Here is a 14,378-nt window from a genome sequence, read left to right as displayed (position 1 = left end):
TTGCATATGTGAGGGGGTACGGCAACAGTCTGCTGCACTAATTTAAGAGGAGAAGGTTATTTTGCAGTGATAAAATTGCAAAGATGATAACCCGCAGTTCAAAAAAAGGAATTCCTCCTTGTTTTTACAGACAAAAAGGAAGAAGAGTGGGAACATCAGCTCAGAGACTGTGGCTGGATTTTAATACGGGCTGGATGGCTTCATGGTCCCTAACAACATTTATATATAAATGAGTTGAGATAATAAGGCTAATCAAATGTCATGCTTCAAGTAGTCAGTTCATGGCCTGAAGGGACTGGGAAGTGCTTTTCCTCCACTGTACAGATGTGCTTCATTGATTAGGATTTGTCCATTCCGGAGGAGGGTTGCAGAGCCAAAGGCATCCCCGATGACTCGCTGCAGGCAGTAATTCATATGGAGTCCCATCAGCACCTTGGGTATTTTATTTTACCTGAGTGCACAAGTATTGCAGCAGCCTGAACTCTGTCATCGACACCGGTTAAACATGACCATATCATATGGCAGTATTGCTGAGCGATCGTGAAAACTTTGCTTAAAGTTTGCGCTGCAGATCAAGGTGCAGAGATTTACTCGAATGAGTTTGCAGATTGGCGGGTTTGTGCTGTATCAGCAAGGCTGAATTCACATAATTGCTTGCTAGTTTTCCTGAAAGGTAAGGAATCCTTCATAAAAGCTGGAGGTTAGAAGCCTAGGCTTCTTTATTTCGTCTTATTGCCTTCTTTCTCAGAGCATAGCATCCACAGCCAGTAGTGGTACAGTGCAGCGCACAGCCTGGCATGTGCTACATAGGCTTGATTCGTTAAGGTTTGAGGTCAGAAGAAGGAGGTGGTCCGATTTGCATCAGGTATTCCAAGGTCAAAGGGATGGTAAATAATAGAAACCTCACAGAGCTACAATTGAGTTAAGAAGATGAGGACATATAACATTGTCCCCGTAAAACATTCAGAATATTAAAGCAAATAACAAGGTATCCCAAACAAGATTTGTTTTCAGTATCTGCTGGGAGTTGAGAGGACAGTGCAAATAACTTTAATATTATTTGTACCTTAACTTTTGTGCCTAGGGGATGCATTCACACAGAGCCGAAATCACTAACAGTGGCTTACTTTGGGCTTACCCTGCAAATTACAATATAACCATAGAGCCAGCCTGCATCTTGGAGGCTGCCTCGCCATGGCAGTGTGAGCGGACTCTGTGTGTGTGTGTCTGTGTGTGTGTGTGTGTGTGTGTGTGTGTGTGTGTAAAAGGTCTCATTTTGGCTGGTTATTGCAAGTAGTAAACTTGGAAAAGCTTTATCAAAGTTCTCTGCATGCCAGGTATATACTGGAAATTGTATATAAAAAACGATTCCCTTCCAAATCACACTTTTTGTTGTCTAAAATTCTATCATAAACTAAATTCTAGTTGGTAAAAACTTTTTTCTAAGATACCATAGTATCTGTAGACAAAAGCTTTATGACATAAATTTTTGGAAAGCAAGTTAAGCTTTTGCCAAGATTTGGGGAAGATAGGAGGGCCCCCTTGTGGAGATTGTGTATATATAGCTATATAGAGAGAGATACACACGCACACGCATAGTCTAAGCTGATGTGGAAAGAAATCTGTTAGGTCAGTGGAGGGGGGAAGACGGCAATTTTGCTTGTAGCTTTGAGTTGTATTATTCACGTGGCAAACATTTCTGGGTTCGATTAGAACCTATCAAGAATTTTAGTGGAAACACAATGTGCAGTGTAAAATGGGAAGTCAGTTGTCTGTCTTACAAGTATTCAACTGAAATACCCCATCATCTGCTTACTTAATGTCTTACAGGAAAAACTGTACAGTTACTTCACAAGAAGAGGAATGTTAGGAGAAACAAAGTTAGCATTTTTGTCTTAACAGCTGAGCAATTTCCTTAGCTTTTGTGAATTCTTTCAATGAATGAACAGGAAATGCTACTCTTACAATGTTTTCATTAGTAGAATCACCTGAAATTCTTTACTATCCATATTGTCATATTGGTTACCTTGTGGGAGGCAAATCTCAAGAGTTATGACCAAGCCTACGTGTTTTAGAAACTCAGCATGTAGGACAAGAAAATGGTTGTGATGCCTGGATTTTGTGATGATCGTTTATAATTTATGGTCATTATGCTTGATGTCAGAATTAATAAAGGCCTGAGGCAAAGCTTAGAGAGAATAAATTGATGTACTTTCAAAGGAATTTCAATTACTGGGCCTTTTTATTGTTAATTACTTTATTAATTGAGCAGAATTACTGTACTGATTCAAAATGCATTGCAGTGAAAAATCCCACAGAACTTTCCTCTGAGCATCCCAGATTTGGAAGAGAGCGTCTGCAACTGAGCTATTGGGTGGAAATCAGAGACAGCTCAGTTAGGGAGGGAGCCTTGGTACATGCCACTGGCGGCACAAACTGGTTTCCAGTGAAGCCAGCTATGGAGGAACACTGGTGATGCCTGTGCTGCTTGTCTTAGCTAGCCAGAGAATAAAATGGGATAGCAACAGCTCCGTCAAAAACGAGGAAGAGGATGAAAGTAAACATTGTAGTTGAATTTAACATAAATATTTTTGCTCCGTTTCAGACCTAACAAAATCTGACTGAAGAAATATAAATGTCAGAAGATTTAAAGGTCTGGCTACATTTTATTTGCCTTTTCAGGGGTTCTTTGAAATTGAATTTTCCCGATCAGGTGTATTCTTGTAGGCAGCCAGGACTTTTGCGATAACAGATCTCTCATAATTCTGCATGAAAGTATGTAGGCTTTTTTTCTTTATAACCATTACCAAAGGCCTTATGTTGTTTAAGTTCCCGCATAGGTGGGAGTTCTGCGTCCCCATCGCTTTGCATGGGAGCTGGAGGAGTGCGTGCTGAGGGCAGCTGGAGCGGCACGCTCAGTCGCCCGGCAGTAACCCGCGCCAGGGAGGTGGCTCCTGACACAGGGGCTTGCTCTAACCTTGCTGGCAGCGGCTCAGAGACTGCGACTTGATAGTGAGGAAGGTTTTGTGGCTTGTCCTGTGTTCATAAGGGATATTTTATGAATCCTGCTGTGCTATTACCCGTGATTATAGGCATCGGACTTCATCAGGAGGGTCCCTTCCCAGCCTGGTTTCTGTAGCCATTGGAAGCTAAGTTGGCAAAACAAGCTCAAACTGCAGGTCCCTCTTGCTGCGCTGTCTCCAGGTTTGCTCTTCTCTTGTCCCTCGCCTGTCATCACCTTTCTTTTCTCTGGCCAGCCCTTGTTTTCTGCTGCTGCTTGATGCTGCGGGTCATCCCCTTAGCTGGTCTCCCTGTACTCGTAACATCTCTCTGAGAGCCAGGTTCAGTACTTCTCCCCGCGCTGGGGCTCGAGGCAGCTCTGGGAGGAGGCAGGTAGCGCAGCGTGCAAAGACATCCTTATTGCATTTTCCCTCCGTGCAGTGGCATAGCAAAGGCAGAGGCAGGAGAAACAACGTTTTGGGGTAAAGATGTCACGTGTGCCCCAGATTTGCGCGGTTCTTTTGAGACACGGCAATGATCCGTGCACAACAGGGATGAGATAGAATGGGGGCGATGTGAGCAATGGATTCCCCCTTTGCCAGTGCTGGCCACAAAGGATTTATTATCCTCTCTGGCACAAAGGTCTTGCATGCAGTATCTTTAAAGAATCTTATAAGACACTGTGCATCTATTGCTTTTGAATAGTATTTCCTCCTGTGTGCTCACACACCGTTTCTTAACAAGATGCAAGGTTTTTATTATGCGTGTGCTTGATAGAACAACCAAGTTCTTATTATTTGATTTATTATTGCATTTTATATTTATATTTCTTTCAGCAAGGCTCTTGCTACTTCACTCCTTTCAGCAATTTAAAGAACACTTAGAACAACTGAGCTTGATATAATTTAGGCAGAGAACAAAAATCTCTGGAGGGAACCTTGTTAGATTGGTGTCTCATCAAGGAATGATTTACAATTTGTATCAAGGTTGTTTGATGGAAAGTGGCAGATTTATTTTTCCATCAAATCGCCTAATCTGTACATTTCTATTCCAGACTGCTTCGCTCTCAAATAAATTGTCATTTCCCCATCTTAACCATTCTCTGTGTTCTCACACACAGCAAAGCTGGGGCCGCCATTCTCAGCCTTTGGCCTGAGACATGTAAATACCCAGCATCCGTCTCTGATAGGAGAAGGGAAATTTACCTTCAATAAAGTATTTGATAGAGCGGCATCAGTGAAGTTATTATACAAGGCAGAAAACATGAGGCTGAGCATAAGAATTTTCTGGTGGACAAGAAGCTGGTAACAAAATGGGAAGTGCTGAAGGAGGAACTTTCTGGAGAAAGGAAAGTTATTAATGAATTTCCTCAGGGCTGGTCTTAGCTCTGATCCTATTTCATGTTTTCATTAACGATGTTGGCACAAAAAGCTGAAGTATGTTAATGGAATTTGCTTAATGACCTTGAGGATTTCAGAAGAGGTGGAATGAAGTTTGATAGCGCAAAGTGCAAGATCATGTGTTTGAGGCCGGCAGAAACAGATTTCCTCTATCAACTGAGTGCTTAGCAGCTGAAACGGGGGGAGCGGAAAGACCTCTGTATATTAGCCAGTATATTAGTCAGTATGAGTTTCCAGAGTTATGCGGCCCCATAAGAAAATGAATGCAACGTGAGGGTGTATCAGAGAATATGTTGCCAGTGGAGATAAGAAGTATTTATTGTACAAGGCACCTGTGAGGCCACGTGTGAAATTTGCCCTATTCTAGCCATGTATAGTGAAATGTGAAGTGGTGCAAGTTCAAATGCCAGGAAAGGATTGCTTGGATGGTCAAAAACCAGAACCAACCTCAGGAGCTTCCAGCACGTCTTACTTTTGTGAGCCTCCTGTCAAAAGCTAGCATGGAAAGCTGAGATGTTGGAAGACTCAGGGTGCATCTCTGAGTGAAGTGATCTAAGCGTGACCCAAGGGTTTGGGGGGACTGCAGCGTGGTCACTTCTGGCTTGTCTTATCAGAAGAGACAATAACAACTAGTTCAGCTTCCTAAAATGAAAGCCAAGAGGTGTGATCTCGTCTCTGATCTCCAACTTAAATGCCATTTCTCCTTCTCTGGTGCTACCTTTATAAATCCTCTTCATGTATTTGCAGTGTTAACCCAAGAACAACTGGATGCAAGTAGACCAAGACCAGGTTTATGGGAATGAGGCTCGTGTTCCTAACCATCAGAAGCAACCTTCACAAGCTGTTTTCAATGGGAGCAATGGCATGAAAAGGATATTTCAAAAGGGGCTAGGATCTTTTATGAAGGGGTTAATAGAGTGCTGTTATCTGTGCTGGCAGGGAAGGGCACTCTGACGGCTCTGGGAGCCTCCTTTTGCTAAATAAATCAGCAGACCATGTTTTCTGGGTACCTGAGCATCCTTAGCTCTGACTATTGTGTATTTTCTTCACTGGCAATGAGGCTGAGTTTATCTACATGTTTAAATAAAGAGTCGGATGCCTAACTTTATGCTCTGTGTTTGAAAATTTATGCCTAAATCCTAAAGGCAACACACAGGAATAACATGTATTAGCTCAGAAAGCTCACACATATTCATATGCTATTCATGTGCATTTTCTAAAATACTGGGATTAAAACCATGGGTAGCTACATCATTTTATTAGTCTAGGAGCTGTTCAAGATCCAGACTTGATACCTGTGAAGAGAATTAATTTCTTTAGGGACATGTAGCTGCTGCACTGTCCTCTCCAATTTTAGAGACTCTATATTGAACAAAGTGTCATTGAAATAAATATTCATGAAGTTGCTCAATAATTCAGGGTGTGCTGATTCAGAGTCTTACAGCCCTGGTTAAAATCATATACAAAAACCCCCAATCTTATAAAAGGCAAAGCACAACAAATACAGGAATGTGTATCCTGTGACAGATGCTAAGCTTAAGAAACCTCTGTGCTGTTGCTACATCATCTTGCAAAAAAAGTTCATGGGCTAGCCAGTGTTGATCTGTCTGGCTTAGTGGATAAGCTGTGTGATGCTTCCTGCAGCCGGATGGCCATGCATATCGTTTGTGCACCGCTTCATAGCTTTCTCTCTACAGTACTGTTGTTCTGAATAAGAAGTATACAGTCAGTTCTTGTTAAGTTGGGCAGGTTATCTGTAAATTAAGCACAGCAAAGATGCAGTGACACTCTGCACAATAATGCTGCCAGCCGTGAGCTGATACATCTGCATTACGCTAAGATGACTTTGACCAGTTCGGATCAGCCCAACGATGTTTCTTTGCTTTCTGCCTCCCCTCACCATCCTTGTTGCATGCTCTTATCTCCTAATTGTTCAAGTATTGCATTATCCTTATTTTTGTTTCATTTGTTTACCCTCTTCTCTTCACCATTACCCACACTGACGATACTTTGCCTGAAGAGAGGTTGCTGATCGGTGGTTTACTCTGTTACTGCCTCTGAGAACTTGGGCTTCGGGATAAAACTTGGAAGCGTAAGGCTTTTGTTCACATAATGCAGGTCCTTCTTAACCCTTTGTCTTGCCACAACCTCTCTCGTTAGCAGACGCATGCGGCCAGGCTGGCTTTTGCTGGGTATTTCAGACCTTTCCTCAGGAGCCCACCCGCTTCCAGGATTAAAGCTGCTAACTTCTTGTCTCAGCTTGGGTCATAAACTTGACCAGGGCTTTTATTTTCCCTGCTACCAGGAAGAACCAGGTGGATGGTTTTATGATGCACCCGGGTTTTTCAGTCGTTTTGGTTCTTCTTTCTTCTGTCTGTTGGTGTCTTCCAAAGTATTCTCCAGTGACTCTTTTTCTCCACCTCAAGTATTCCTCCGTCTCTGCATCAGCTGCTGAGTGCACTGTTCTCCTTTTATGAAGCTCATCACTCTCTGCATGTAAGGTCCTGCCTCATGCTTTGAAAGAAGAGGGAGCAGCTTGTTTTTTCTCCTCTCTGAGCCTCCGAGAGAGTTGCGTGAGCTCTCCTTGTGCCGGCTGCTCCACACGAGAGCGGGAGCAACAGAGAAGATGCCATTCATCCTTCTTTCCCAGGAGGTCTACAGGGTGTTTTTGTTCTTGATGTGTGGTGATCCTTCCCGTATTTAGCAAATCTCCCTCAGCTGGGACGTCTGTTCCATGGCGATAGAAGAGGCAAAATGCCCTGGTTTGGGATCACCTCCACTAACATCAGAGTCTGCTCCTCTGAAATTAATTTCTAAACCAGAGCAATACTATTGAAGGATTAATGTAAGATTAGAGTCTTTATATTAAAATACCTTATAATGTGGAAGAAATACATGTTCTTAGGTTATAACTAGAAGCTCATTTTAGCTGTTCTATTAATTAAACGTTTTCTTTGCTAATGCTAATGAAGTGACTGGATTTCATGCTAGTGGGACGAGAGCCTTCTAAATTCCCAAGTGCTTTTTAACTCTAGTGTAGACAGTAGCGTGCAGCCCACGCTTCACACCGGTGCTTGTTTGGGACCTTGCATGGATTACTGAGCCTGACCATCACGGTGCTTAGCATCTGACCAAAAAATCAACCATCCCATAGTGGCGACTTCGATAACCCGTTAATTTCAGTACATTATGCTCAAAAGGAGATTGTTTAATCTGGGGAAGTTGTATGAAGTTCCCTTTCAGGAGGAGCTAACATCATGACTAGTGGGCTGGTGGTGTTATAAGGATTGTTTGAAATGTCATCTAAAGTGTTGGTACACGTCTACGTGTTTATATAGACAGTCACAAGATACGTTGGCAAATACACACTATGCATTTACTATGATTTTTCTTTCATTGACAGCTGCAGCTTATGGCCACATTCCCATGTAAGTTTTTACACACACACATACACAGGCACGCTGATATAGGTATAGGTATAGATATAATTTGTATGGCTTTTAATTAATTTGGAATGTTTTGTGTAAAACATCTTCTCACTGACGTGCCAGCGTATTCTGCTTGGCTAGCCTTTAAGCACTGAGGCTGCCTGTGACAGCAGTTTGGGTAATCGATGATGGGAGTCCGTTGAAATGAAGCCAATAAGTCTGTGATGAGTTTGCTTTGTCAAACAGGGTAACAGAAGATATTACTTAATTCTTTGCTGAGTATTTCCCACAGTGGGTAGCTGTGGAGTTTGAGAGCCATGTAAGCACGAGCGTGGGCAACGCAAGGGGGTCATTTACACCAGTGAGAGCAAGCGCACGTCTGTCTTCAGAGCGGCTTGGGCATGTTCGGTATAGAGCTGACTTGACGCTCTTTTACTGAACAGTGAAGAACGGGGAGACTGAAGGCCATCCCCGGTTTCGTATTTTTATGAACTACTTTTTGTCTTTATTATGAGCTGGCTCCTCAGCCATCCCTAGTGTGATTGCACACTGTGTATTAGGCACTGAGAGCTCTGAAATGCTGCTATATTTAATCCATCAATGTCAACATTTGAAAACAATTTCCTAAGATAATTTTTATAATTTTCCAGCTGAAACAAATGTGCATGACCATTTTTGCTTATACCTTTATTCTAGAGACATGACATCCTTTTCCCTGAAAGAAAAATTTGTGCCACGACTGCTGCGCAGCATCCCCCAATCCTCTGCGTAGCTTTGTAACAGCGTCATCTGAACATGATCAGGTGGAAGAAATCTTAAGGTCTTCCAACCTCAGATTGGTTAAAAGGGTGATGGAGAGGCACGAACAGAAGGTTAAACAGAAGGTTGTAAACTGTGAACGTGGCGGGGATGGTTGCACTCTTAGTTATTAGTGCCTTGGAAACTAAATGTGTATCGGGCTGCTGTTAAAGGTTGTCTGCCAGATGAAGAAGCCGTTCGGTTGATAACACAAGAAGGCAACACTCTGAAAGATGTACAAACCAGAAGCAAATTAATCAGGATAGCAAAAACAGATGCAGAAGTCAGGTAGTCATAAGGAGGAGCAGCAACAGACTGGCGAAAGTTTCTCGCCCAGTCTGCATAAGGGAAGCTGCGGATGTTATACAAAGACACGCTGTTCTCATTTCCCTGCATTTGCTTCGTACCCCTGTTTATTGCACATCAAACACATTTACATATCCAGGGATGAAATGGAAATGATTGATGCAAAGGAGGTATTTGTGTTAATTGTTGTTGCTCTGAGTCATGCCTGACTGGGACTGCTGGAGATGGGTGAGGAAAGACAGAACTATTATTAGAGGTATAAATAATTGCCAAGAGCAACTTTTAAACCCATCTGTTACCACATATCAACATCCAAAATTATCCGAAGAGGGGAGGGGCAGCAATACAAGGACTAAGCCAACGCCAAGTGTCTGTCGATGTAGATGTTGGCAACTGCCTCTGAATCTTTGTCCGTTTTTTTTTTTCATTTCTGCTCCCTTGGAGCTTCAGTCATTTTCTGTCACAACTCTATCAGTGCCTGCTGGATGTTGCAACAACAGTGGCTTAATGCTCGGAGCTGATGGGTGTTTGAGAGTTTGGCTGCTTTATCTGCACAGCACTAGTGAAATGTGTCTACTTTTTGTGCTGTTAGTTGGAAAGCAATTCTTAATGTGCTCTCATATATGCAAGGTAGAGCCAAGATGAGGTGAGCATCCAATTTGAGAAGGGGACGCTGTGCTTGGAGTGCTTAAAGACAGTGCTTTTTGCAGTGGAGCGACAGTGCAGAGCACACAGGAGGATTTTCTGGGCCTTCCTACTCTGCAGGAGCAGTGAAGAGGGATTTTAGAATATCTGTCTATGAACGGTTGAGTGATCCTTGGGTTCACTGTTGATGTGGGCTGTGTAAGTAACTGAGGTGGATCAAAACAGCTCAAGTGCAGTTTGATCATGTGTGATCAGCAACCAGAAAACCCAAGCCCCAAATTATTTTGGAAATATCATCCTTCAGGGTATCGTCTGATGCTAACACAAATCATGGCTTCCAATGCAAGTGATAATGAAAATACATCCGTGGCACTCCCTAGTTTATATCCTTCCACCTGCAACCCTTCTGCTGTGAAATAATTCTTGAAACAGCTGTTTCCATTAGATAATAGTTCAAGAAATGACCCTGCAGCAGAACATAGTCCGTAGTTTGGCCTCATAACCTTATTCCAGAAAATATATTCTAGATCCTGTAGGTGGAGAACTCAGAATGACTAAGGAGAAAGCGTTCAGCCCTGTTTCCTTTTGCTTTGTCTGCACTGGGGAAAATATCTGCATTTTTAGGAATATCCAGGTAAATATCTATTTTTGTGACAAACCTGAGGTTTTTGGAGAAGCTATGGGGAATCTTTAGTGGCAGAAAATGGGTGATACCTGAAGAAGAAGGGTAATTGTCTTGGAGATTGTTAGGAGTTTTGAGATTTTTCATTTAACTGAAGTTAGCTCCTGTATGAGATGGCCCTCACAAAGTGTTGGGTTTGTTTACAGGGTAACTTGTCTGCAGCAAGTTTGCCTCCTGCTTACTTGCTTCATCCTTCTCTAGGCTCAAAAAGGAGTACTGAGATCAGTCTTTTCTTAAGAAACCTTAGGGCTCATGATTTTTTAATGTATTGTTTGCAGTCAGATGAGTCATGCAAACTCACGAGCCTATTTTTGTACCGGACCGTGTGTTAATTTTAGTCATGAATCTTCTGCTGGTTATTCTAGCTGACAGAAATCATAAGTATTTTGGTTTTACTTTGTCTTTATGATATCATCCTGTAATTCAGGTGAGTTGTTATTGAATAAAACATTTCTCAGTAAAAAACCTCACTCTGTGAAAGCCTGCTTGAAGCATACTCATTGCAGTCCATTTCCGATTGCCATAAATAGATGTACAAACTGAATTCAGTAGCTAAAAGATGAACTGACAATGTGAGTTCTGCAGTTATTTGCTTTATTTCAAGTCAATATTTCTTGGTCTCTCTTTTGCATTCTTGATAGGCGAGGTTGAATAAGGATAATCTTTATATCAACAAAAGCTTTTGTACTACACGATTATAACTAATTTCAATCAAACACTTGTCTAAAATTAAGTAATATGAATGGATTTTGGGTGTCTCATTATCTTCACTCCAACCTATTTAATAATAGAGTTTTTCTTAAGTAGGTGGCTCATGCCAGTCTTCCACGTGGTGTTATTTTTAGCACTTGCAGCATCCACATGAAATTGCTCGTGCTTCTCTTATATTCTGACCAAGTGCTGCATGGATTATCATCTTGTGCATCTTGTGAGACGTGCATGTCTCAGTCCAGAAGAGAAGTGGCAAGATTATATAAATCTCTTTTCCCACTGGTTCTGCTGTTACTGAGGGTTAGCATTTCAAAGTAGAGAGGAGTAAACTTCAGTTAATTGGATTCTACCTAAAGTAACTACCACTGAACAGTTGATAGGTCAAAGTAATTCCTTTTCTCTGATAACTGCTTATTTCCTTTCATCTCTCTCTCTTTCTCCCAATTTACCTTGTATTTTATTCACAGTATTTATGAAGCTTCAAGCTTTTTACTGTCTCAGAAGCAGTCACTTCAAGTGCCTACATTACACCAGAAAAAGTGAAGGGGGTGGTGGCGGTGGCTGGTAAGCGTTTTACTGAAGAATAAAAAAGTGAAATGCACTGAATCTTAAAACTGTGTTTAATGATATGTTTCAGGAACTTCTATTACATCACGATGCTGAGGGACCCGGTGTCACGGTACTTGAGTGAATGGAAGCATGTCCAGAGAGGTGCGACGTGGAAAACTTCCCTTCATATGTGCGATGGAAGAAGCCCAACACCAGACGAGCTGCCTACCTGTTACGAAGGAGATGACTGGTCTGGAGTCAGTTTACAGGAATTCATGGATTGTAGCTACAACTTGGCCAACAACCGCCAGGTGCGCATGCTGGCAGACCTCAGCCTGGTGGGATGCTACAACTTGACATTTATGAATGAAAGTGAAAGAAATATGATTCTTCTCCAAAGCGCCAAGAACAATCTGAAAAATATGGCCTTCTTCGGGCTCACAGAATTTCAGAGGAAAACACAGTATCTCTTTGAGAGGACATTCAACCTGAAATTCATTTCCCCATTCACCCAATTCAACGTTACGCGGGCCTCCAATGTGGACATTGGTGAGGATGTGCGGCAACGGATAGAGGAGCTGAACTTCTTGGACGTGCAGCTTTACGAGTACGCGAAGGACCTGTTCCTGCAGCGCTTCCAGTACTCCAAGCAAGAGGAGCATCAGAAGAACCGGCTAAAGAGGCGAGAGGAGCGGCGGCTTCTGCGAGAGCAGAGAGCTCACCAGTGGCCAAGGGAAGAGGCAGCAGAAGTAACCATTACTGAAGATTACAATAGTCAGGTCGCAAGGTGGTGATGCTCCTCCATCTTGACTAACCGATGAGAGGATCAGAGAGTTTGTGCAACTTGGCTACCTGGGAATTAGCCAAGGAAGGCCTACCGCTTTGGTAAATGAGACCGTGTCTGACAACTACCCCTTCTTGTCTCCGTTTTTCTTGGTTTCTGCCAGTGAGGAAAATGTATTTTTTCCTCAGTAGGCATTAATTAGTGTTATTAAATGGTAGTAGAATAGATTCCTGTCCAAAAAGACTTCAATCAAAGCCCTAAGCTATGAGGATGGGTTGAAGAGAGAGCATTAACAGATGTACTCTAAACAATCTGAGCTACCAAAACTTGTGCAGACATGAATGAAAAATTGAAAAAATATCTATTTTGGTTCCTTTGTGACATGAGAGCTGGTTTATTTCATATTGTCCTTTGCACCTGTAGCGTGTAGCTTTCCAGTGAATGAAATGGAGGAAAGTGTATTGCCCTTCAAACTTCTACATGCTGTGTTTTGATTAGGGAAAGTATTTGCTGAGGTGATTAAAAAAGACCTAGGAAATGTGGGACTGGGACATCACTTGTTCTGTTCTGTTAGCCAGCAATCAGAGATGATTTATAAGCGAAGTGATGGGGGGGGGTAGCTTATTTCTCTGCAGATGTTGAGGGTACCGAGCCCAGCCAGGTAGCAGCCGTCTTTCTGAGCGTGTGTGGCAAAGAGCAAGCCTTGAGAAATGAGGTCCACGTGGCAGCTGGGCACACGCTGCGGAGATTATCTGGCTGGAGGCAATGAAATCAGCCTTCGCATTCACAAAAGGTGAAGAGAGATCAAGCAAACTACAGGGAAGAGGAAAGAGAGAGCAGGAAAAGCTTAAATATTAGTGTGACATTTTCCAGATTTGCTGTAAAAGCCTGGAGATATATTGTCTGTGAAGGTAGGCAGGTTTATGATATTGTCTGTTAAAATACATTGATGCCAAGTGAATACAATTTAAATTGGTTTTCTCTCTAACTACGGTAGTGGCTAGAAAAAAAATCAGCTTTCATTTTTATGGGATACATAATGGATATGTGGAAAGTCTTGATATTTATTACTCTGTATGAAGATTCTTTGTAAATTTATTGTTTTCATGATGAGAGATCTGTATCTGTTTTTCTTCCTTGTCTAGAAAAAGATTCAATGGGTTCTTCCTCCACGTGTTACATTCTTGTGGCTAAACTGCATCTATTTATTCCAAGATTTTATGTTGTTCCATTCGCAGTAGTGAAATTTTAAAAAGAGGGTCCTGTGCACCATAGATCTTTTGAGATAGTTTTTTTCCTTCTTCTTCTAGCCTAAATGTAAAGCATTAGGAGGAAATTTCTCTAAGTGCCTCAACGTGGCTGCTAAATCAAGATGCTGAAAGTATATTATTGCATGCATGAATGGCTTTTACCTTACAGATTTGCCAATTAGAAATACTGGAGTACCTGATGTGGATGCACATTTCTCACTGATTTTCAAAATTCAAGGTTTTTATCCAGTCAGTAAAAAAAAATAACGTGTTACAGAAAAAAGAGGCTGAATTTGAAAATTTGTCCCTTCATTTCCAAGTCTTTTTTTTTTAATGCATGCTGTATCTTTTCTTCCGACAATGCTATTGCTACTTATCTATGCACAATATCAAAAATATGATCTAACGATCCTGTTGAGAGTTAATGCATACAATATTACATTAAACGTGGAATATCATAACGGCTATTAAGAAGTGAAGAGGGCTACTGGGATGATGCCTCATTACCAATGTAGTTTGTTAGCAATATGCCGCTTTACGCCTGATTGTCAATGTGCTACTTTTGGGGTGAGTAGCGGTGGGTTTTGGTCCCTAATACCTATTCCACTGGTGGATCACGCGCATCTCCTCCCACCTCCGCGTTCAGAAGGGAAAACACGGGACTGCAGATCATTATTCTCCTGCCAGAGCGTGGGATGTCTGCCTCAGAGAAGAGGGAAGAGCTCTCTGGATTCCCCGGACGGTACTGCTTGGATCCCCGTCGCCTGGAAGAGGCACTCAGACACCTCGCTCACGTATGTACACCTGCCTTCAGAGATTTAAACG

The 14,378-nt window shown here is 42.1% G+C and overlaps 1 protein-coding gene across 1 annotated transcript in view; it reads left to right on the top strand.

Moving 5' to 3' along the window:
* Positions 1 to 12,313, top strand: part of HS6ST3 (heparan sulfate 6-O-sulfotransferase 3) — a 314,689-nt gene extending 302,376 nt beyond the window's left edge. The window contains exon 4 of the mRNA XM_075526748.1: positions 11,608 to 12,313. Within this exon, the coding sequence (XP_075382863.1) occupies positions 11,608 to 12,313 (706 nt within the window). The remainder of the gene's footprint in view (positions 1 to 11,607) is intronic.
* The last annotated feature ends 2,065 nt before the right edge of the window (positions 12,314 to 14,378 follow it).

This window comes from Mycteria americana, chromosome 1 (genome assembly GCF_035582795.1).
Source record: "Mycteria americana isolate JAX WOST 10 ecotype Jacksonville Zoo and Gardens chromosome 1, USCA_MyAme_1.0, whole genome shotgun sequence".
Lineage (NCBI taxonomy): Eukaryota > Metazoa > Chordata > Aves > Ciconiiformes > Ciconiidae > Mycteria > Mycteria americana.
This window is presented reverse-complemented; position numbering and strand designations above follow the sequence as displayed.